Source organism: Hemisphaericaspora subhashii, assembly GCF_019202705.1.
Source record: "Hemisphaericaspora subhashii strain CBS 10753 chromosome Unknown scaffold126, whole genome shotgun sequence".
In the NCBI taxonomy this organism is placed as follows: domain Eukaryota; kingdom Fungi; phylum Ascomycota; class Pichiomycetes; order Serinales; family Debaryomycetaceae; genus Hemisphaericaspora; species Hemisphaericaspora subhashii.
This window is the reverse complement of record NW_026057354.1, coordinates 1384-22584: the sequence shown is the minus strand read 5'-3', so window position 1 is coordinate 22584 and position 21201 is coordinate 1384. Positions and strand designations below refer to the sequence as shown.

General features: G+C 33.1%; 8 protein-coding genes across 8 annotated transcripts; 2 read left to right on the top strand and 6 right to left on the bottom strand. All coding sequences in view use genetic code 12, as the record gives it.

Moving 5' to 3' along the window:
- Nucleotides 1-5: 5 nt before the first annotated feature.
- APL2 (Apl2p) lies at nucleotides 6-2219 on the bottom strand (the record flags this gene model as incomplete). The annotated part of the gene is made up of 1 exon (XM_049408580.1): nucleotides 6-2219. The coding sequence occupies one exon, from the start codon at nucleotides 2217-2219 to the stop codon at nucleotides 6-8; it is 2214 nt and encodes a 737-aa protein (XP_049262116.1).
- A 222-nt stretch (nucleotides 2220-2441) lies between these two features.
- J8A68_004602 (uncharacterized protein) lies at nucleotides 2442-4499 on the top strand (the record flags this gene model as incomplete). The annotated part of the gene is made up of 1 exon (XM_049408579.1): nucleotides 2442-4499. One exon carries the CDS (start codon nucleotides 2442-2444, stop codon nucleotides 4497-4499), a length of 2058 nt encoding a protein of 685 aa, XP_049262115.1.
- Nucleotides 4500-5309: 810 nt separating this feature from the next.
- On the bottom strand, nucleotides 5310-6847 carry J8A68_004601 (uncharacterized protein; the record flags this gene model as incomplete). The annotated part of the gene is made up of 2 exons (XM_049408578.1): nucleotides 5310-6530; nucleotides 6806-6847. 2 exons carry the CDS (start codon nucleotides 6845-6847, stop codon nucleotides 5310-5312), a joined length of 1263 nt encoding a protein of 420 aa, XP_049262114.1.
- Nucleotides 6848-7484: 637 nt separating this feature from the next.
- J8A68_004600 (PSH1) lies at nucleotides 7485-7968 on the bottom strand (the record flags this gene model as incomplete). Its single annotated transcript, XM_049408577.1, has 2 exons — nucleotides 7485-7856; nucleotides 7915-7968. The coding sequence occupies 2 exons, from the start codon at nucleotides 7966-7968 to the stop codon at nucleotides 7485-7487; spliced, it is 426 nt and encodes a 141-aa protein (XP_049262113.1).
- Nucleotides 7969-8176: 208 nt separating this feature from the next.
- J8A68_004599 (uncharacterized protein) lies at nucleotides 8177-10444 on the bottom strand (the record flags this gene model as incomplete). The annotated part of the gene is made up of 1 exon (XM_049408576.1): nucleotides 8177-10444. One exon carries the CDS (start codon nucleotides 10442-10444, stop codon nucleotides 8177-8179), a length of 2268 nt encoding a protein of 755 aa, XP_049262112.1.
- A 1563-nt stretch (nucleotides 10445-12007) lies between these two features.
- Nucleotides 12008-12346, top strand: J8A68_004598 (uncharacterized protein; the record flags this gene model as incomplete). The annotated part of the gene is made up of 1 exon (XM_049408575.1): nucleotides 12008-12346. One exon carries the CDS (start codon nucleotides 12008-12010, stop codon nucleotides 12344-12346), a length of 339 nt encoding a protein of 112 aa, XP_049262111.1.
- A 401-nt stretch (nucleotides 12347-12747) lies between these two features.
- On the bottom strand, nucleotides 12748-15420 carry ALR1 (Mg(2+) transporter; the record flags this gene model as incomplete). The annotated part of the gene is made up of 1 exon (XM_049408574.1): nucleotides 12748-15420. The coding sequence occupies one exon, from the start codon at nucleotides 15418-15420 to the stop codon at nucleotides 12748-12750; it is 2673 nt and encodes an 890-aa protein (XP_049262110.1).
- Nucleotides 15421-20081: 4661 nt separating this feature from the next.
- Nucleotides 20082-20640, bottom strand: J8A68_004596 (uncharacterized protein; the record flags this gene model as incomplete). Its single annotated transcript, XM_049408573.1, has 2 exons — nucleotides 20082-20502; nucleotides 20582-20640. The coding sequence occupies 2 exons, from the start codon at nucleotides 20638-20640 to the stop codon at nucleotides 20082-20084; spliced, it is 480 nt and encodes a 159-aa protein (XP_049262109.1).
- Nucleotides 20641-21201: the final 561 nt, after the last annotated feature.

Sequence of the window (21201 nt, the reverse complement as noted above, 5' to 3'; positions counted from 1 at the left end):
TCTATCTAAAACAAATCCAAGAGATCTTCTGTTATTTTTGAACTAGATTTCGCATTGATATTAGAATGTTGAGATTGAACTTGAGAACTTTGATTGAACATGCTAAAAATATCATCCGATTGTTGAGCAGAAGCACCGATTGCTTGTTGTTGCTCTTGCCATGGTTGACCTTGCTGACGAGGTGCCAGTGCAGGTGTAGTAAACAAGTCGTTTAACTCATCCAACAAACTTCCAACCCCATTCTTGTCATCATTATCCATACTATCTTCGTCGTCATCAAAGTCAAGCAAGTTTTCATTCTTAGCATTACTAATAATCTCTTGTTTCGCCATTGTAGTTAAATCTTCAATCCCACTGTCTGTACCATTCTTCCGCATTGAAACTTTATTATATGCATCCGGATCTATAAACGTTTTTGCAGGTTTATGATATACCGATGACAATGTAGATAATTCATCTATTAATGTTTCTAAAACAACCGGATTAAAAGATGAAATGGTTGTTTTAATGGGTGGCAATTTTGCCAAAATAATTTTCGATTGTGATTCAACTGAAGATGTAGATAATAATCTCCAATAAATATATGCTTTATCTCTAATATCAGCATTTTCACATTCTTTAGTAGCTAATTCTAAAACCTTTTGTAATAATGTTGAATATTGTTGTTGCTGGTTATTCTTTTGAAGTTCAAGGTTAACCTTGACAATTGCGGTCAATATATTTAATTGAATAGTGGTATCATAATCCAAAAATCCTTCAATCAATGTCGACAATTTATCATATAATCCACTGAAATATTTAGGATATTCTCCTAAAAGCCAAATATACCCCGACAATGATTCAGGACCATTTAATTCTTCAATATGATTAGAAATTACTGGAATAATCAAAGTGGTAATATCATTCTTACCAGGATAACGTCTCAAAATATTTGACAAAACAACCACCGATTCATTAATAATTAAATCTCCACCTCTTTGATCGATAATTTCATTTAATAAATTGACTGATTTGACTACACAAGCAGATAACTTAATTGCAACTGACCCAATTGATTTAATGGCTTTAGTAACTAAAGCTGGTTCAAATTCCATAGCATATTCTTTTAATTCTCCCAACAATAGACTACTATTGGCATCATTCGCTAATCTAATCATGATTTCAAGTTTTTCCAATTTAAGATATAATGGATCAGAATATTTGATAAAAAATACTCTTAATTCTTTTGATAATACTTGAGGATATTTTTCCAATATAATTCTAATATTTTTCAATCCAACATATTGAGCTTCTGGAATTGAGGAACTAACTAATGAAACCAAAGGTGCAGACAATTTCTTAAGAACTTGATTTCTTTGTGAAGTAACTGGAATAACGCCAATATGATGAATAATGGCTTTAATTGAACTCAATACAACTGATGGGTTAACATGTTGTAATTGTGGAGTTACTCTTTCGATTATATGATTGACTTCTTCTACATTAGTAGTATGATATTCACTTAAGGTGGTTAAAATGGTAATTCTCCCCCATTCTGTACATTCATTAAGACATAATAATAAATTTTTAATAATTTCACGATCAATATCAATTATATGCAAATTAGAATCAGTATTCATATCTCTAATTTCAAATAAAGCATTAAGTGAATTAGCTACAACCATTGGATTTGAATCTTTAATTAAATTCTTTAATTGATCTAAAAATCCAAATTCTATACACATTTCTGGATTTAAATCAAATAATTTAGCAACACAAATAGCAGCCGTTTTTCTAACATATGGATTTTCATCCTTCAATGTTCTTTGTAAAGGAATTTCCATATAATCAACCATCTTGGATACTCTTATACACCCCATTGTTCTAATTGCTAAAGCTCTAATTAAAGGATTTGGATCTTCAGTATCTTGAACAAAAGTATTTACCGCTAATATACAAAGTTCAGGATGAGTTTTTGCATAATTCATCAAATATAAATAAACCAATTTCTTCTGTTCTAAATCATAAGTAGCAATATTCTTTAAAACATCTGGAAATAATGAACTAACATCTTTACCAATTGTCATTGCTTGAATTACTCGTTGAATAGCATCTTTACGTTCATGTTTATATTGTGATACTAATCCATTTCTCAATTCAAAAGTTTCACCCTTTCTTGGACCAGCAAGGAAACTTCTAAGCTTCTTCTCAAGGATACTATTGACCTTGTTAAGATTCATGATCCTTTGAAGTTTAAATTGATTGATTTGATTGATCAATTAAGATAAGAAGAAAACTTTTTCAACGTTGTAGTTTAAATTTAACAACAATCAGTTTGACCACCAAAAAAACAAAATATAGGTGAATAAAATTCAACCACGTGATTTCATTGAAAACTGAACAACTCTTTTAACAAACAGTAAAGAATCCCATTCTTTTAATCACAGTTAGAACATTTAATCATGGCTACTTATGGAAGGAAAAACCATCGGAAACGAAACCGAATATCTTTGGAATTTTCAAGTGATATTGAACAAGAACAAGACACCCCAATAATACAAGATCATCAACAGAAGATATTAGACAACAAATCTTCTAAAAAGCCAAAAGAATCTAATACAAACAACCAGGATTCTAGATCTCCTAAAAGGTACTGCAGGGTTGTTAATTCGACACACAATGCTCAGATCAACGCATCACTACCTGTTGGAAGCATACGAGTAAAGAATACAATCAGTTCACCACCGCTGACGCGTTCTGGCCCTGCGGCAGAAGCAAATAGTCAGTCAAACACTACTCCGACTACCACCAAAGGCCGAAACACGTGGGGCTTATTATTTGATGGTATAGAAGATGAAGAACCGCGTCGACCGGCAGTATGGTCCTCAGCTGATACCAAATCACAAGAAAACCAAAAGAAATCAAATAGAGACTATGGGATATCGACCCTGAAGAGAGACCCATTGAAAGCTAAAAAATCAAAAACAATAAAGAAAACCAAAATAAGGGACAAGAAAAGTGTTTGGAATGAATTATTTGATTCCATTGAAGAACCCCAACCCCCTCCATTAATTATATCTTCGTGGGATGATGTTAAAATAATACCCAAAGCTAAATTAAGTAACGAAACACTGGAATTAGAAACGAGTGCACTCGAGATTGAATTAGAATTTAAATCATTATTTGAGAATCAGACAACCAATGAAGCCATTCCTACAAATAATTCGGAGAGTTTTAACCCGATGAAAAATCAACCCGATAGTAGTGAATGCAATGGCAGAACATATGGCCAATATAGGACGTTGTTATTATCCGATAATGAAGCCCAAATAAAAGACGAAAATGAAGATATTAAGAAAGAATTTCTGACTAAGATCAGTGACGAACTTGATTTCAATCTTGACTCAGTAGTTAATATAAATGATATGAGAGTGTCAGGGAAATTAGCCCAAGACAATGATGAAGTCGACTATATTATTGAAGGATTGGGCATGAAATTGTCGTCTCATCAAACGGTAGTAATTTCAACTTTACTAGAACTTGCCATTCTAATCATTGACAATTCAAACAAGCTTGTATCATTTTTAGATAGAATATGTTCTCGACTTCAAAACATACTTAGGGAATCCAATTCCAAAGAAACAAAACTTGTCTGCATAAATATTTGTTTACTTTATGAGAGATTTGGTAGTAATATTAAGGTTTTGGAACTGTTTAAGAGTCTACGAGGAGAGATTTTGACAGGCTTGGCCATTGATATCGATCTCAGTGAATTTCTGAGAGTTAATCGAAGTATGGTCCAAAAACTACTTTCCTTTCACGAATCATATGTTTTGACTTATTTGGAAATATTAAAGAGTTATGATTTAATTGATTGGAATGTGTGTCTTTCAATATTAGACTTAGTGAATACAGGGATGCAAGAAAGTGGATTAGTTGAGTACATAGAGGAATATTTCCAACATTCTAAACCCATTCAAATAGAAATTAACCGTTTTCATAAACTTTTCCAGTCTACTTTTCTAAGAATAGAAAATGATGATATTACCGAGCATGATTTGACTATAATAAGAGCTTTGGTTCTTCTATCTACAAACTACGACAAACAAGCATTTTGTGAAATATATGATCCTGGATGGGTATCCAGTATGCTCAAGTATATCAATCATTCAAGTTGTGATAATGATCTTTCAAAAAATTTGACTTTGTGTCTAGTCGGGGTGCTTGTCAATCTAGTTGAATGGGACTTGCTAGAATTGAGAGATTTTACGGTCATAAGCAATTGTATTCAAAGAATCAATGAATTACAATCGAAGAATGATCAAGAAATATTCAGACATATACTGGGGTACCTTGCTCTTGTCTTGACTCATTTGAAAATCAAATATGGGGATCTAATAGAAATTCCATCCTCTTTACTACTTCAACAAGTAATGAAATTTAAACAGGAAATTCATACACAAAAGGGATTAAATGATAAAGTGAGTGGTTTACTTCAGCTTCTTGGCACTACTTCATGAAATCTCATTTTCCTTTTATATTCTTTTATTTCACTCATAAAATAACATGTATATGTATTAATCATAGAATAATAAACGTATAAATATATATACTGTAATATCCTATTAAACAAAAACTCTTTGGAAATGAAAAACTTTGCAAGATGACTAACAAAAATAAAAATAAAAAAGGTTTGTTAACCAATCATCATATCAAATTGAACAATATTTGATCCATCTATCCAAAACCTAACTTTTCAATGGATGATATCGTTTCATTCTTTTTGTTTCTTTTATTCTCTTTCTTAAAACAAAAAGTGACTTTACTTTTCTTTAATACCTAAGATGGCTCTTACAGTGTAAAATAATGGAATGGCAGTAGTAACTGCGAATAAACCATAGAATGGGTAGACGAGTGCCTTAGATTTTGGACCTCTTAACCATAATGGTTGTTTAGAAGCTTGATATCTTCTTTGTAAGTTAATAACTCTTTGTGGATCCATATTGTCTTTATTTATTTATGTTAGTTGGTTTATACTCAATTGATGTTATAGAAACAACAAACAATTAGTTACTTACTTTAAATTGGTTAGTTAGTTGTATAAAAATGATAAATTTATTAAAAGAATTTGTCAGTTGATTATTTATTTTTTCATTGTTAATTACACAGTTGTCTGTCTGTCTTTTTTTTTCCTACTTAATTTTATTGGTTGGATGTATTTGAACATTTTTACACGACTCCTTACCCCATATAATAATAATAATAATAATACATTTTCATTTCTCTACTAAATATTTAAAAACCTACAAATACACAAGAATACTCACAATCTAATAATAACCATCGTCATCTTGACCGTAATCGTCATCGCCTTGGCCATAATCATCATCTTGCCCATAGTCATCGCCTTGATCATAGTCATCACCTTGACCATACCCATCATCTTGCCCATAGTCATCGCGATCATAGTCATCACCTTGATCATAGTCATCATCTTGAGCGGCTTCTTCAAAACTATCTTGTGGATCGTGATATTCATCTCCTTCATATGTATGCTCCTGCATGTCATTATCCAGATCTACCCCATCATAATGATTGTCTGGCTCACACCCGGCCCCATTTTGATCATCATCCAAACTCTCATACTGAGCATTCTGACTATGTAGGTCATTTTGATCATCATCCTGACTTTCATCCAGATCTAAAATTTCATAGTGGGTAGCTTGAGTTCGTTCTTCTTGATCTTCTTGATTTCTTCCACCCTCAAACCTTTGATGGTTAGCATCATTGTCACTATCATCATCGTCATCTATAACCATTGCACGAGATCGACCCACCAAGATCTCAGAGTCATCTGAATCATCCGATTGAAAATGTGGATTCCCCTCGCGCCTATCTCCATAGAATTGATCCAATGCATCACGTACATCGTCCGAATCATAGAATTCATCATCATCTTCTCCACTCAATTCAATTACTTCCCTTTCAACATCAGATTCGGCACTTTCAAACCCATTCCAATCGTCATGGATGTAAGATGATGTCCTTACTTCGTGTAAATCATTTTCGTCATCGCTTGATAGAATATCATTGGTTATTCCACTACTCCTAAGCAATTCCTCGGTATTTATATCGCCAATACTTCGGCTATCTATAAAACTATCGTCTGAATCATAAGCATTAATCTCAAGATCAGCATTAGATGCATCTTCAAAATCCTCTTCATCTTCATCTTCAAATACTTCTGAATGTCGTGGGATTCGAAAACGAGTACCACAATGTTGACATATAGTTCCATGAGCTTCCCAATGACAATTTCCACATCGAGCAACTCCATCAGAATCGTCGATTATTGTTAATGTAGTATTGAATAAATTCCCAAAAAGTTGTTTATGTTTTATATCATGTTTATAACCTTTTTCGGCATCTTCTTTATGTTTCACAAGATATTCATGTTGTTTAGTATCTTGTTGATTAGTTTCTATCAATAAATCTAGTATCCCTTTCGATATTTCTTGAAGTTGAACATTCAATTTTGGTTTATGTTGTATCTCATGTCTACAAGAAGGACAATTCATTTTTGTTTTAAACCATTGATGAACACACGCATAACAATATGAATGACCACATTCTGCGGTTACAGGTACAACCATTATTTCGGAACAGATTGTACATTCCATAGTATTATATATTTTTGCAAGTAATGAACTAGTCAAGGCATGGTCCTTTCAAGAAAGGTAGTTAGTAAAACTCCATTTTGCCACTTATTTCCATCTTTGTTTCTTTCTTAAGAAACAAAAACAAAGAGTATATGATTTCGACATACCATATCCTGCCATACTTTAATTCCATCGACGTGTTCTCCCATGATAAGTTGAATATATTTTTGTAGACGATCAACAATTTATGGATAAGAGATGGGATTGGTTTTTATTTTTTGTAAATTTAATTTATTTTTATTCACTGCCCAACCGATAGATAGACAAGTGTGAAACAGAAAATTAATAAACACAATGAAAACGCTACCAATTGAAAATCAATGTGTACTAACAATGAAAACGCTACCAATTGAAAATCAATGTGTACTAACAAAGAAGATTCTTCAAGTCAACCAGATTAGGATTGAATATAAAATGCTGGATTCCTTTGATTCAAATGTCCCCGTCTAACTATTAGAGAAAGGGACTACGTAATGAATTAAGAGATCACCATACCTTTAATATATTCACAGTTTACGGAATTGCGTTAGAAATCTACAAACTTCCCAAGTATCTGGGTCTTTTGATGAATCTCCTATATATTATTGTATAATATGATTATTAAATACGAACTATACTGTCATTTAGTAGGGCCATTTCTCATAAAGAAGAAATCAAATTAGTATTGTATCATACAAACTTTTTCTCCTGGAGGTTTTATTTGTCTGTATTATTATTATGATGCATTTTGCAGCCATAATTAATAATTTACTTCATATTAAATATTAAACTCCTATTAGTTGGTGGCTAATCTTTCAAATGAATAAATAGGTTTCCAAATAACCCATTCAATTCTAATGCATTATCAAACGCAATAAATCGCTCTCTTCTACTCAATATCAATCGACGTCTTTCTTCATCATCAACAGTATGATCAGATAAAAATTCAAAAAAATTATCAACAATTTCATTCAAGGTATAATTTAAGATTGGTGCATTTGTAACTATAGTTCGACAATATGGACAAATTAACTCAGTTCTAAACCATTTGGAAATACAATTATAACAAAAGGAATGGCCACATCTTATAGTTACTGGTTTACAAAGAACTTCAGTACATATTGAACATTCAATTGTAAAACTTAAATCATAAAATAATTTGATTGTAAGATCAGGATGCTAAAAAGTCTTAGTCAATATATTCCTTTAACTATATGTTTATAAATTTTCATCATACAATATCATCCCAATCCCAGTTGGAATGTTCAAAGAATGAATATTGATTACACATTTTAATCACCCCACACCACTCTAATCAATGGTAAAAGAGAAAGATATTTATGGGCTTATTATTATTTATACTTCTAATTACGTTGGACCCTCCCCCAAAATATATTAAACTCTCTATAGTTACTGGTTTTAGTATTTTATTTTACTATCATATTTATACAGGTGTTTATTATATCATTATTTGTTATTCTTTCCTCAATTTTATTTACCTAGTTATTAGCCTTCCAATTTCGTAAAAGTTTAACAAATTCAACAATCTCTTTAGGTATATTTACATCATCTTCATTCAAACGATCATTAACTTCTTTAAAAAAACTGGTGAATTGATTTTTTATTTGCAAAAGTCTTTCTTTATTATGATATCTCCGAGTTTCTGCAGATTTTAATTCATGAGAAATTTTCGTAAGTAATTGTGGTAGAATTGGTTTTATAGTAATGGTATCAATTGGAAAGTTTTCCATGGCTTGTTCCATTTTATCATATTGTTGAGTATAAAGATATGTAAGCATTCTTCGATAAAATCTTAAAATTTGAACACTATCATTTAAATCGAATTCTTCAATTGAATCAAGTAAATATTCTGCTTCTTTATGCATATGAAGTTCAGTTAATTGCAGCCAAAATGAAAAAATCTGTCTTACAGTTAATCGATCTTTATGTTCATTAAAATATGTTCGGAATCCTTCTTTTCCAATATTGTTTCGGTTTTTATATAAGATTTTCAATTCTAAATTAGTCATATTTTGTTCATTATCAAGACGACATTTTCTTAATAAATCATTAATAATCATACATTGTTCTTCAGTACAAAAAGGAATTGTTTCATGAAAAAGTTGATAATTAGGTCGGAATCCTTCACTTACCAAAAAAATAAACCCAGTATGAACTCTAAATTTAACCTGGTCCATAAATTCTTTATGATCCACTTTCCCATTCCAAATTATCCTTCTCCAGAACTTTTTATGATATCTATCAGCATCCAAATTTCTTTTGTTATAACTACGTTCAACGTGATATCGGCTATTATACGAAGAAATATTAAGTAGTTCCTTCATCGATTCTCTTGAACTCGATTCAACTACTAAGCCCTTTAATTCTTTAGAAAATTGTTCAGCATGTTTCGGATAATCCTTTGCCATAGAAAGTAAAATAGGTCGAAGATATCTTGTTCGATAAGGGAACAATGGCATGGTAGCTTGTAAGAAATCTTTCAAATCCCGGAAATTTCCAATTCTACTAAAATAATCCATCACCATTTCGAAAAATATTGGCTCTATTTTGCCTATTTTACTTTTAACTTGTTTTAAAATATATTGTATCAGATTCATATCCATTTTTCTACTGAAAAAATACATCCAGGTTATATAAAATTCTTCAAGATCTTTTATTTCAGTAGGGGCAAATGATTCAATGTTATCCAAATCATCCTTGGTAATTTCCGCCGTAAGTGAAAACGGCCTTCTTGGTCTAATAACTTCCCATTCATACGAAGCAGATAGTATCAAATAATGGTCAGAATATCCCAGTTTCTTTATAAGCCGTTTTATTTCCGAAAGTTCAAGTGGAGTTCCGTATTTATAATATTCTCTTAACAACATGGCCCATGATTTGGCACTCAATGGTTCACATCTAGGTGAATTGATCCAAACATTTAATATATATTGTAGGTTTTCAAAAAGGGATTGATGAGATATCATTTCAAATAATATTGTCCGGAAAAGCACTTCTGGTAAATTGTAATTAGTACTTATAATTGCTCGTTGAAATAAAATCTTAGCTTCTTGAATCCTATGTTGTACAATATATGAAGATACTGCATAAGCTATTGATGCAGGATCCAATTCATATAAATGGTCTTTTATTAAATCCTCGAGAACATTCACTTGATTCGCATGATAACAAAGCCATATGCGTCGTCTGAAATATAACGGGGATGGTGGAGCTGTTCTCACTACTTTATATATTTCCCAGATTCTATCATAAACTGACCGGAAAGTATTCTCTTCAATTCTTATATCTTTACATGCTGCATGATATGGAAGTTCAATTAATCTCTTTTCACCAAGCCGAGGAACAAAATTAGGTATCGTTTCAAATGCCTTTTCTATAATATACAATGTCTCTTCTGGGTTTCTATCTCGAGAATCTTTTTGTAGGAGACGTAGACCTTTTAAATATGGTGTGGAGCAAGCTTCTTTTATTTCTTCAGTTCTTGGATTCGGATGTTCTGCCTCATATTGTTCAATAAATGATTTGGACGGTGATCTTCTTCCTCCAAGAAATAAATGTGGCGGTGAATAATTCTTCCATTTTATATCTGGTGGTGGGGAGGTTATTGTTTGAGGATGATATGCAGTAAAGAAATCAACCAGCGTAGGACGATAATTCCGTATTGATTGAGTGGTTCCACTGTAATGGATATGAGACAGTATTATATACCTTGTACCCCTTCGGAGTTGAGCCTTCAATGTCAACATTACCACAACTCTTAGTTGATAATATTAAGAAACTGTCTTTCAAATGGTGGACTAAAAAATGGGTATACTTATAAATTTTTGCAAAGGAAAAGAATGGAAGGGGGTATAAAAGTCAATCAATAAATCAAAAAAGTCTTGGTGGTTGGTTGGTTATATATATATACAGGATGAATTGATTAATTGATATTGTGTTTTTGTTAGAATGTTGCTTACTAAAAAGATCCAATAGAATTGAGTTAAAGAAGTTTTTTCGATTTTTATTTTTTTTTAGAACTAAAAGAGAGTGAATCAAAAATAAATGGTGCAAGAAGATTTAGAAAGAAGAAAAAGGGTAGTGTACAACGGGATAAATTATTTTTCACTTTTTGAACTCAATTGGCTGCAAATAAATTATGAGAAAAGAAAGCAAATAAACATTGAATCTTGTTATCCAAACAATGCCAATAAATATCTTTCACCCATGAGATTTGGTGATTCTTTGAAACAATTTTTGATCTTTTTAAGTTTTGTCAGGTTGAAAAATGTTGACGTTTTACATATTGCACAATAGTAAAATTGAACAGAAATCTTCAACTTAACGATAGAAGACTTCATTGGTTATTGTTGGCTTTCAATATTAGTAATAACTTAGTAACTTCATGAATGAATTATTATGCTTTTTTTTTTAGTGTATCTTATTTAATTGTAAGAGGTATATCTGGTTAATTTGTCAAATCTTCTTGACGCTTTTTTTTTTTCTTACATTTTTCGTTCATAAATTGCAGAAAATCTCTAAAAGATGCAATTTTAAAAAAAGCTTTAATGTGTGGTTATGTCTATGAGGTATAATCTTCAATTATGTTCTGACAATTAAAAATGCAAAATTTAGGTTTATATTAGTTGGGTTTGATTTGTTTTTATACGCTATCATCTGTACGTGGGCTACTTTTTTTTTTTTTTACAAAGTAGACATTTATTTTACAATTGAAGCGAAATGTCGTCTAAAAAGAAACGACAATAAAAATTGATTGTTTCTCGTAAAATTTTCAACGGCTCGTAAAAATAAATCAACCTATATGCAGTCCACATGAAAATTTTCACTACTGACAAATCCCCGGTAAATTTCACAAAAATATCAATTGGTTCTGTGGTCTAGTTGGTTATGGCATCTGCTTAACACGCAGAACGTCCCCAGTTCGATCCTGGGCAGAATCATTTTTTGCATCTCTAGGGCTACGGAAGTGAAGACCATGAAGCTAGATGACTATTTTTCACTGAAATTAGATGTGAATAATATTTGGTGAATGTTTGATATTGTTTTTCTTCTTATCTTCTTATTATGTCTTAGCTATTGGAAAAATAGTTCATTACATCAGAATGGTTATATATTGTGATTTTCATAGACCATGTAAGTTAGAACCTTTTAGAAATGAAGATTCCTAAAGTTGATGGTCAAACAGACGTTACAACATAAATTGTTGGCGACATTCTAAAAATGTCGTCGTTAGGGGTGGTTGAAAAAAAAAAACACGAAATTAACGGACCACTACTTGCTCCCTATTGACTTTCTATCCAATAAACGCAATGATGTCCTTTCCAAAAGCACATTTGATTTCCAAACGATTCTTCTCACAATCAAGAATCTATTCCCAAATAAATCTCACATTTTTCACCAAGGATACATGTATGCTATGTACCAATGCCAAGGGGATACTTGAAACTACCCTTAAATTACCTAGTTTACAAGATCAAAAGATTAATCTAAATACCATAGATATAATGAAACCAGAGAATCAAGAATGGTATGATAAGTATTGCTATGATGTTCCTGTATTGCATGTGGATAGACAGGGTCAAAAGAAGCCAGTTAAGTTTATGCATTATTTTTATGTGGATAAGTTAGAAGAAGAATTTAAGAAATAATCGATACCATCCATTCTATTAGGATTATAGTAATGACTAGAATCGTATATTATAATTGTTACCCTAACTGGAATGTTCTATATATTTTTTTGATAACTTTCACACATATCGTACAAACGGCAAATCACTTGTATATAAAACGTTTTAATCACCTTGTATAAAAAAACTGGTATCTCGATCAAGGAATATACGGAGAAGAGATGTCGAAGCTAAAGTAATAATCTTTTAACTTATTCTAAGTAAACTATTAATTTCAAGATTTATAAATAAATACCAAAAAACTAAAACTAAAAATACATAAAAAAATGAAACATAATCAATAAAATGACTTCTTGCTTTCTCTTACTTTCTTTAAAAGCAATCATTATATTGCTTTGTTTCTTCTATCTATAAAAAACCAATCATTCATATTTATTAGGATAACTAAGAATCGACTTCGCAGCATCTCTATTTCTTCTCAATCCCAAACTCTTAATCGATCTTCTTGAACTAACCATTGCCGGTTCAGCACCATTATTATTATTCAATTTCCCCAACCACCATTGAGCAAAAATAAACGACCCAATAATCACGGCAATCAAAACCCCCACAATCCCAAAAAACCAAGCTAAAGTATCAATACCTTCACCAGGAACATGTACATTCATCCCAAATAACCCAGTAATAAGATTCAATGGAACAAGCATCGTACCAATCAAAGTCACCTTGGAAAACATTTCCGTAATTCGATTATTCAGATTAAATGATTCAACTTGTAATTGAGCTAAATAATTTGAATGACTTCTTGAAAAAATCTTTTCATAAGCTAATAAATTTTGAAACATGGTAACCACATGATCTTGAATATCTCCTAAATATAATGCTATATCTGCACGTGGACGGGCATTGGTTGGATGTTGATGATGAGGGGTTGTAGCTGTTGTTGCTGCAATAGGTGTAGGTGGAGGGACAATTCCTACGGTTGGAGTTGAAGTTGAAGCTGGGATTGAACCAGGGCCTGGTCCAAAACTGACTCCACCAACCCCACCTTGATTGAAACCAATTGGATATTCCGATTGAAGGTTTACAGTTGACCCTAAAGGTGAAACCTGTTGTTGTTGATGTTGCTGGTGTTGTTGTTGTTGATTGAATTGTTGTTGTTGTTGATTAAATTGTTGTTGTTGTTGAAGGAACTGTTGTTGTTGTTGATGTTGATAATTACTATCCATAGCTTCATCTTGACAACGTTTTGCAAACATTTTAATAACATCGGCTTTACCAGTTAATAATCTCATCAATGCCATAACTTTTCTTCTTGATTCACCAATTCTTTTCAACATATTACTAAAATCAACACTTCTACCAAGGAAAACCGAATCTTCAATTGCATCGGCTTCATATTCAATTCCTGTAATCACGGGAGCAAACCCATCAGTAATATCATCAATCAAGGCATAACAAAGCCAATCAGCACTAACATCAACATATTCTCTCAATTGTCTAACTCTTCTTCTAACATTTGCCGGATGAGTAATTGGTGAAAAATGGAAAGATAAAACCCCTTCCCGGAAAATAACCATATATACATTAATTAATTCCAAATAATCTTCACTTTCTTTATCACCTTCAAATGTATGAAAACAAACAAAATAATAATTTCTAAATAATTCAACCTTTTCACGACGTTCTTGAATTCTAATATCTTCAGCAGTTAAAGGATGAATTCCAAATGCTTTGGCCAACATTTTCATCTCGGCATCAGTGGGACAAGTACAATCCAACCACCAAGTTTCTTCCCCATTTTGAAATAAATCACGTACTGATTGTCCTGGACCAACAAGTGATGGAATATCAGGGGCATGAACCGTTTCTTCTGAATTTGAATGGAAAAAAGAAAATCTATCAGGTAAGGATCCAATAGTACCATCAGTAATACGAGCACCACCAAATTTGACTTGCTCTAAAGTTGAAGAGGTTGTCGATTGGTCATCTTCATGAAGGTGGGGTGACATACCTTTTAATTCATATTCTTCTTCATAAGAAGATGCAGAATCATGAATAGTAGATGGAGCTCTAATGGTTGGTGGTGCTGTTGTTGATGATGGAAAATCATTGGTACTTGTTGCCCTAGTTCTAAATTGAGATAATCTAGTTTGAGTCTTTTTCAAAATATTTTTAGGAGTATATTTTAAAGCAGCATTTGAATGACGGGAAGATGCAGAAGTTGCCAATGCATGATCAATACTAAATCTTTGAGCATTTCTTTCAGCAATCAATTGTTGTTGTTTCATAATCATATTTCTTTCTTCAGTTTCATCTTTAATGAATTCTTCAATTTCATCAAAATCAATACCATTAATTCTAACATGTTCTCTTAATAATGGGAAACAAACATCTTCTTCAGTTTCTTGAGATGATCTAGAAGCATGAGAATCTGCTTCACTATCAATAGAAGATCTTGATTGACGACGCTCACCAGCACCATTACCTTTTTTACCGCCAAAATTAGAAAGGTCACTATCATTAGTTTTACATTTTGTCATTGGACTAACTAAATCACTTTCAAAATTGTTTGAATTGCTACGATGATTACCTTTTGATTTCTTATTGGAAGTTTGAGGTGGACCTAATGAATTCTTATATAAAATCCCAGTTGTTGGTGGAGGAGGAATATCCAGATAAGTTTCATTAACGGAATGGGATTTTCTTCTAGTTACAGTTGAACCAATAGCAGTAGCAGTATTTCTAATTGGCATATTTGGAGATAAAGAAGAAGATAAAGTATCTTCCTCATCTTTAAGATAAAAGTCCCTACGTAAGGATGGCATGTAGTTACGTTGTTGTCTTGAAGCATAATCAGGATTAACATTAGATGGAGTTCTTTTAGAAGGTCTTCTAGAAGGTTTTCTCTTTGATTGTTGAAGTTGGGCATCGTTATCATCAATTTCATCTTCTTCATCTTCATCATCATCATCTGAAATTGCTGAAGAATCATAATTTGGAGGTAAAGACAGTTGATGTCTATGATCATGTAATAATTCATCTGCCTTTGGCATTTGAAGGGCAGAAGAACGGTAGCTTTCGTTATCAGACATTGTTTAATGTTTTGTTATCTTATCTCTTGTTTGTTTAGTAAAAACTGTTGTTAAAGTTGTTTTGTTAGATGATTGTGTGTAGTGGTGTGATTTTCTTTAAAAAGTGTATTTAAAAGAGAAATGATACTAAGGATAATAATAATACACTCATTGATTAATAACAGCAGTAGTAGTGGTAATAGTTGTTATAAGTATATTATCAAGTCTACTTAATTTGTAACTAATAGTTAACATATAGTAAAAAACAATTTATAATAAATAGTTAGAATAGACAAATAGACAAATAGAAAGTAAAAGAGAAGAGAGAAAGTTGAATTTAATTTATAAGATTTTTTTTTTTTTTTTTCAAAATTGTTCTTAGCGCTGGAGTTTTACTCACACATGTGTGTACTACTGCTGTCTTTGTCTTCTCCCTCTTTGTCGCTTTTTTGTTTTCTATCAGGCGAATGAAAAAAAATGAAAAATTATTATTATTTTTAGAATTTCTTTTTTTTTTTTGTTTCTTCTTGTTCTTCTTGAAATGGCTGCAATAATTTATTCATGCCATTCTATGATGGATTATAATAATAAGTTTAAAGTAATAATAATAAATAAAATAATTAACACCCACATGGGCATGGGCAATTACAAACGGCAATTTCATATAAAACTTATAAACTAAATAGAAAGTAAGCCTTGTTTTAGATAGGGATTATTGCTTATTATTATTTTTTTTTTTGTAATGTATAGCAATGTATGATTCATCTCATCTCTCTCTCTCTCTGTCATCTCTTCCTCATACAAACGAAGTGGGGCTTTTAACATAAATGAAAAATCCCTCATTAAATTTATTTCTCTCTTTCTCTTTGTATTTAAAAATAATAAAATAACACAAAGATATACAATAATAAATTTGTTACCGTTTTCTTGTTTTTTATGAAACAATGATTACAAAACAAAGAGAAAGAAAAAAAACTACCACCATCGCCCCCCCTCCTTTCTAATTCAAAATGTCGTGTGATCAATATCCTATTACATATTATTCATCTTTCAAACACATAACAGAACTAATGGAGATATCTATCTATCTCATCTATTTAAATAAGGTTTACATGTAGGATTAATGATTGTTATATATTTCTAGACATCTATCCCACGTTCCTTCATTTCCCCCCAAGGCTTAAATATAGTTTACCTCGGTTATTCTTCTTTTACCAATAATAATAATTTTTCATCCTTATCTCGATAACTTTAAAAGTTACACGAAAATCATTTACAAAAGTCAAACTTTATCGTTGTATACGCTTATGGTAAGGAGTGTTTATTTGCAGCCCCCCCCCTTTCCGCCTTTGTTTCATTAGACAGTAACCCGGACTGAGGTTCCCATACTGCAAGTTACATGCTTGGACCTTCATAGAGTGCAGTCTACTGTTTAAGAATGGTACCACGTTACACTTGTGTTAGGTTGATTTCACGCTTCGTCTGTCACATCTTCATCATACCGTGTCCAGCCTGATTTGGATAAATACCTGTGGATTTCCCCGTCTACGAATAGGAACAGATGAACAAAAGTTCTTCTATGGATCTCACCCTCAAGAGTCCTTCCAGGGTTCTTACAAAAGAGTCCTTCTTGTCCCCCCCCCCCCCCCCCCCCCCCCCCACACCCCCCCCCCCCCCCCCCCCACCCCCCCCCCCCCCCCCCCCCCCCCCCCCCCCNTTTAATTCTTCAGTTTCAGTAACTTGTTCCTTAACCTTCTTGGCCCCCCCCCCCCCCACCCACACACACACACAACTTCTTAGCTTAGTTATATACAACTTCCCTGCCATTTAACCATGGTAAACTACTATTTCAACCCAGATGCGGCTCCTCTCTTACGGTCTTTACCCCTGGGTAATATCTCTCCCTTACATATAAACAATAGGTGCAATTTCCAGCAATATGCAATGACAATAAAATCTTTCTTTTATTCCTTAGCCCCATTCATGGACCTTTGTGGGGTGGTATATGGGATAATAATTTCACCTTCAAAATGAACATCCTCCTCCTGCTCCCACTTTCCCAAATGTCCCATCAACAACATTAAAAACCCACATTAAAGTCTATAATCCCACTCTGTTCTTTGTAAGTCCAATCTTAGACCAAGTCAAACATTCTTCCCTGAAATCAGATAATAAAATCCATCAACCAAACTAGCCATTGGTCTGATGGGCTAATTCAGTATGAAAGATTACATCCAGTATAACTATTGTCTATGACTACGCCTCTCGTCTTTATTGAATTTCAAAAGAAAACTATCCACAAATGACAACACCATCGTTAAAGTCACTATTAAATTCTTTCCAAATGCTACTAAGATCAACCACGGGAATGCAAATCAGATTGGTCAATCCCACTCTTCAACCTAATTCCAACCAAGATAAAGTTAAACCCTCTTCCCTTGAAATCACATAAACCATCCATCCCATAAACCAACCATTGGAAAGATGACTAATCCACTATGAAAAGATTTACCCTATCAATAACATTCAAACTCTTCAACCACTACCACCAACATTCAAATACTTCAACCACCACCAACATTCTAATTCCACGTCAACTACCACCATCAAACTCCAACCTCCACCATGTCAATTCAACTTTCACCACCATCAAACTCCAGCCACCACCACCACCACCACCACCACCACCACCATCAAACTGCTACTTCCACCACCTCCATTCAACTTCCACCACCGCCACCATCGAACTACAAGCTCCACCACCACCACCATCAAATCCAACCTGGATCAATTTACTTAGAGATCAACCAACCCCTTCCCCCCAATATCATCCGATTTGGAATTACAATATATAAAATAAAGATCGAGCCTTGCCCGTTAGCATCAAACTCCAACCACCATCACCGTCAACATTCAAACTTTTCAACCACGACCACCAGCATTCATATCTTCATCCACCACCACCTACATTCAAACTCTTCAACCGCCACCACCAATATTCTAATTCTCGGACCACCACCACTAAAAATTCAAATTCAACAGCATCAAAATTCAAACTCTTCAACCACCACGACCAGCCTTCAAATGCAACACCACCGCCAATCAAACCTTCAACCACCACCATCACCCAAAACATCAAATTCAACACCACCAACATGCAAATCTCCAACTACCCACCATCAACATTCAAATTCAACACCACCCATCGGTATTGTCCAGTTCAAAAGAAATTGAAATCCTCATTTAAGTCTTGATCACACTTTTCATTCTCATTCCAACTTGGATTAGGTCAAATTCTTCTTCCCTTGAAATCAGAATAAAAATCCATGATGCCAAAACTAACCATTGGGGCAGGTGGTTAATTCACAGCCAAAACTCTTTCCAATTTGTATGATCACTAACTCTTAATTTCCATGATTGGTTTATGATTTGATATAACTATGGTTGAAAATATGGTTGAAAATATGGTTGATTTAGAACTCTCGGTTTCCATGATTTTTCTTTGATTTTGATATAAGTTGAAATGTAGTAGATTTGGAATGAATGTGAAAGTTCCCAGATGACAAACTTAGATTAAGTCAAACCTTCATCTCTAGAAATCAGATTAATAATCCATCACACAAAACTACCCGCTGGTCAGACGGTTAATTAAGTATGAAAGAATTTACCCCGATCCATGAAAATTCAGTCGAACCCTCTCCAAATTATGTCATCACCAACTCTTCATTGCTATGACTGGTTTTGTGATTTAATATAAGGATGGTTAAAATTTCTTGATTTTGGCGGTTGTTGTTGAATGTTTAAATTCTTGACAGGAAGGAAAATCTTGGTGATTAACTTCAAAGGGGTATCTGCAACTGCAAGGGGTTGGTTGTGGATAAAGGAGTAGTAGTGTTGGAGTATTGGAAGGTTGGGAAGATGTTTTCAGTTTTGTTTCTGTGGCGGTTTTTTTTGGCAGCCAAATTGACTTCATCTTCTTTTCTAACAAACTTCTTCAAGTTGACAATTTTTCTTTGAACATAATGATAGACGCAATGACCCTTTTGATGGATTGATGACAATTGATGTGGGTTTGGATAAACTGAGTATAATTGTATATGAAAGTGGTACCTTTCTTTGTGGAATCTGAGGGTTTAAAATATAAATTTATTAAAATGTTGCAAAAAAATAGCGAGGGAGAAAATAGAGATCTGGAACAAAGAATTTGCACTATTTTTTGTATGGAAAAACAAGCTAAAGTGGCCGCCTAAAAGGCGGCCCACCGCTCACTGTTGAGTGAAAGAAAAAATTTAATAAGAACAAATGAATTAATACACAATAAATAACTAATATAACAATAAACACTAACAAAAATGACAACAAACAGTAACAAATATCTAAGGTGAGAATATTTCAGGATAAACTTCATTCTGAGTCTTTAACAAAAATGACAACAAACAGTAACAAATATCTAAGGTGAGAATATTTCAGGATAAACTTCATTCTGAGTCTTTAACAAAAATGACAACAAACAGTAACAAATATCTAAGGTGAGAATATTTCAGGATAAACTTCATTCTGAGTCTTTCTCTTGTTCTCGCCTAAAAACACGTGCAAATTAGAGGCTTTAGTAACCCTTGAAAGTGCAACATATAATTGACCGTGAGAAAAAGCTTCTGAAGATAAATCCAAGCCAACTCTAGTTAAAGATTGCCCCTGGGACTTGTTAATTGTAAACCCAAACAAAGAACAAAACCAAAATCTTCATTTATAAATTTGATTCTGGGAATCAATCTATACTCGCCTTGAAAACGCCCCGAAATAATTTGAGCTTCTAAAACATGACGGGACAAACCTGTAATGATCATCCTTGTTCCGTTACATAATCCATTAGCTGGATCCAAGTTTCTGAGCAACATAATGGGGGCGTTTTTCTTCAATTTCAAAGTTGCTAAGGGAAGAGAAGAATTGTTCAATGCATGTAAATATTCTGGAGGTAAATTCCTGTTATCAGTAGCACCATTTAAACCATCATCCACTTCATTAATTGACTCAAAAACTGTGCATTCTCCAGGTAATCTCTCAAGTAACATATCATTGAGATCTTTGAGTCGCTCATTTTTTCTCATTATAAACATCAATTGAGTTAACTTGGTTTATATAATCGGGTAACTTAATTGAACCATGTAAGTTCTGATCATACGGCATTCTACTCAACCAATTGGCATAAGCTACATCTTCAGAAGATCTACCGAGTCTCATATTCTGCGATAATTTCAATTCCTGAACATAATGCCATAAGAATGACTTCTTAAGAGAGGCATCGACCACATGACCACGACCACCTCTTTCAATTAAGTTACCCGATTATATAAACCATGTTAACTCAATTGATGATTTATTAGAAAGTATATTTCCCCAAAGTTTGAGCCCAATCACCACCCATGACAACCGGCACACCACCAAAAGGAAGATGCAGCTAATGCACGTATTAGGACGGCTGATGATCTTCGCTACGGATTTTAGTTTTATACATTCCAACAAAAGGATTTTCAGTCTAAAATTCTTCTCGATGGGAGAAAGACCCTCAAATAATTGTTTAAGGAATGGAGGAGGTTCTTCAAAATCAGCAAATTTAATTCGACCCTATTTACAGCAGTTGGAATATTTTGAACTACCTGTTGATAATTCATCTCTCCAGTGTAAAGCACCACAATAAGGGCATTCAGCACCCATTACACCTAGTCTTATAGGGGTAGCTTGTTCCTTATGAAATTCCTTATGAAAAATCGAGATTTTTGTACCCTATATAAACTGAATAGC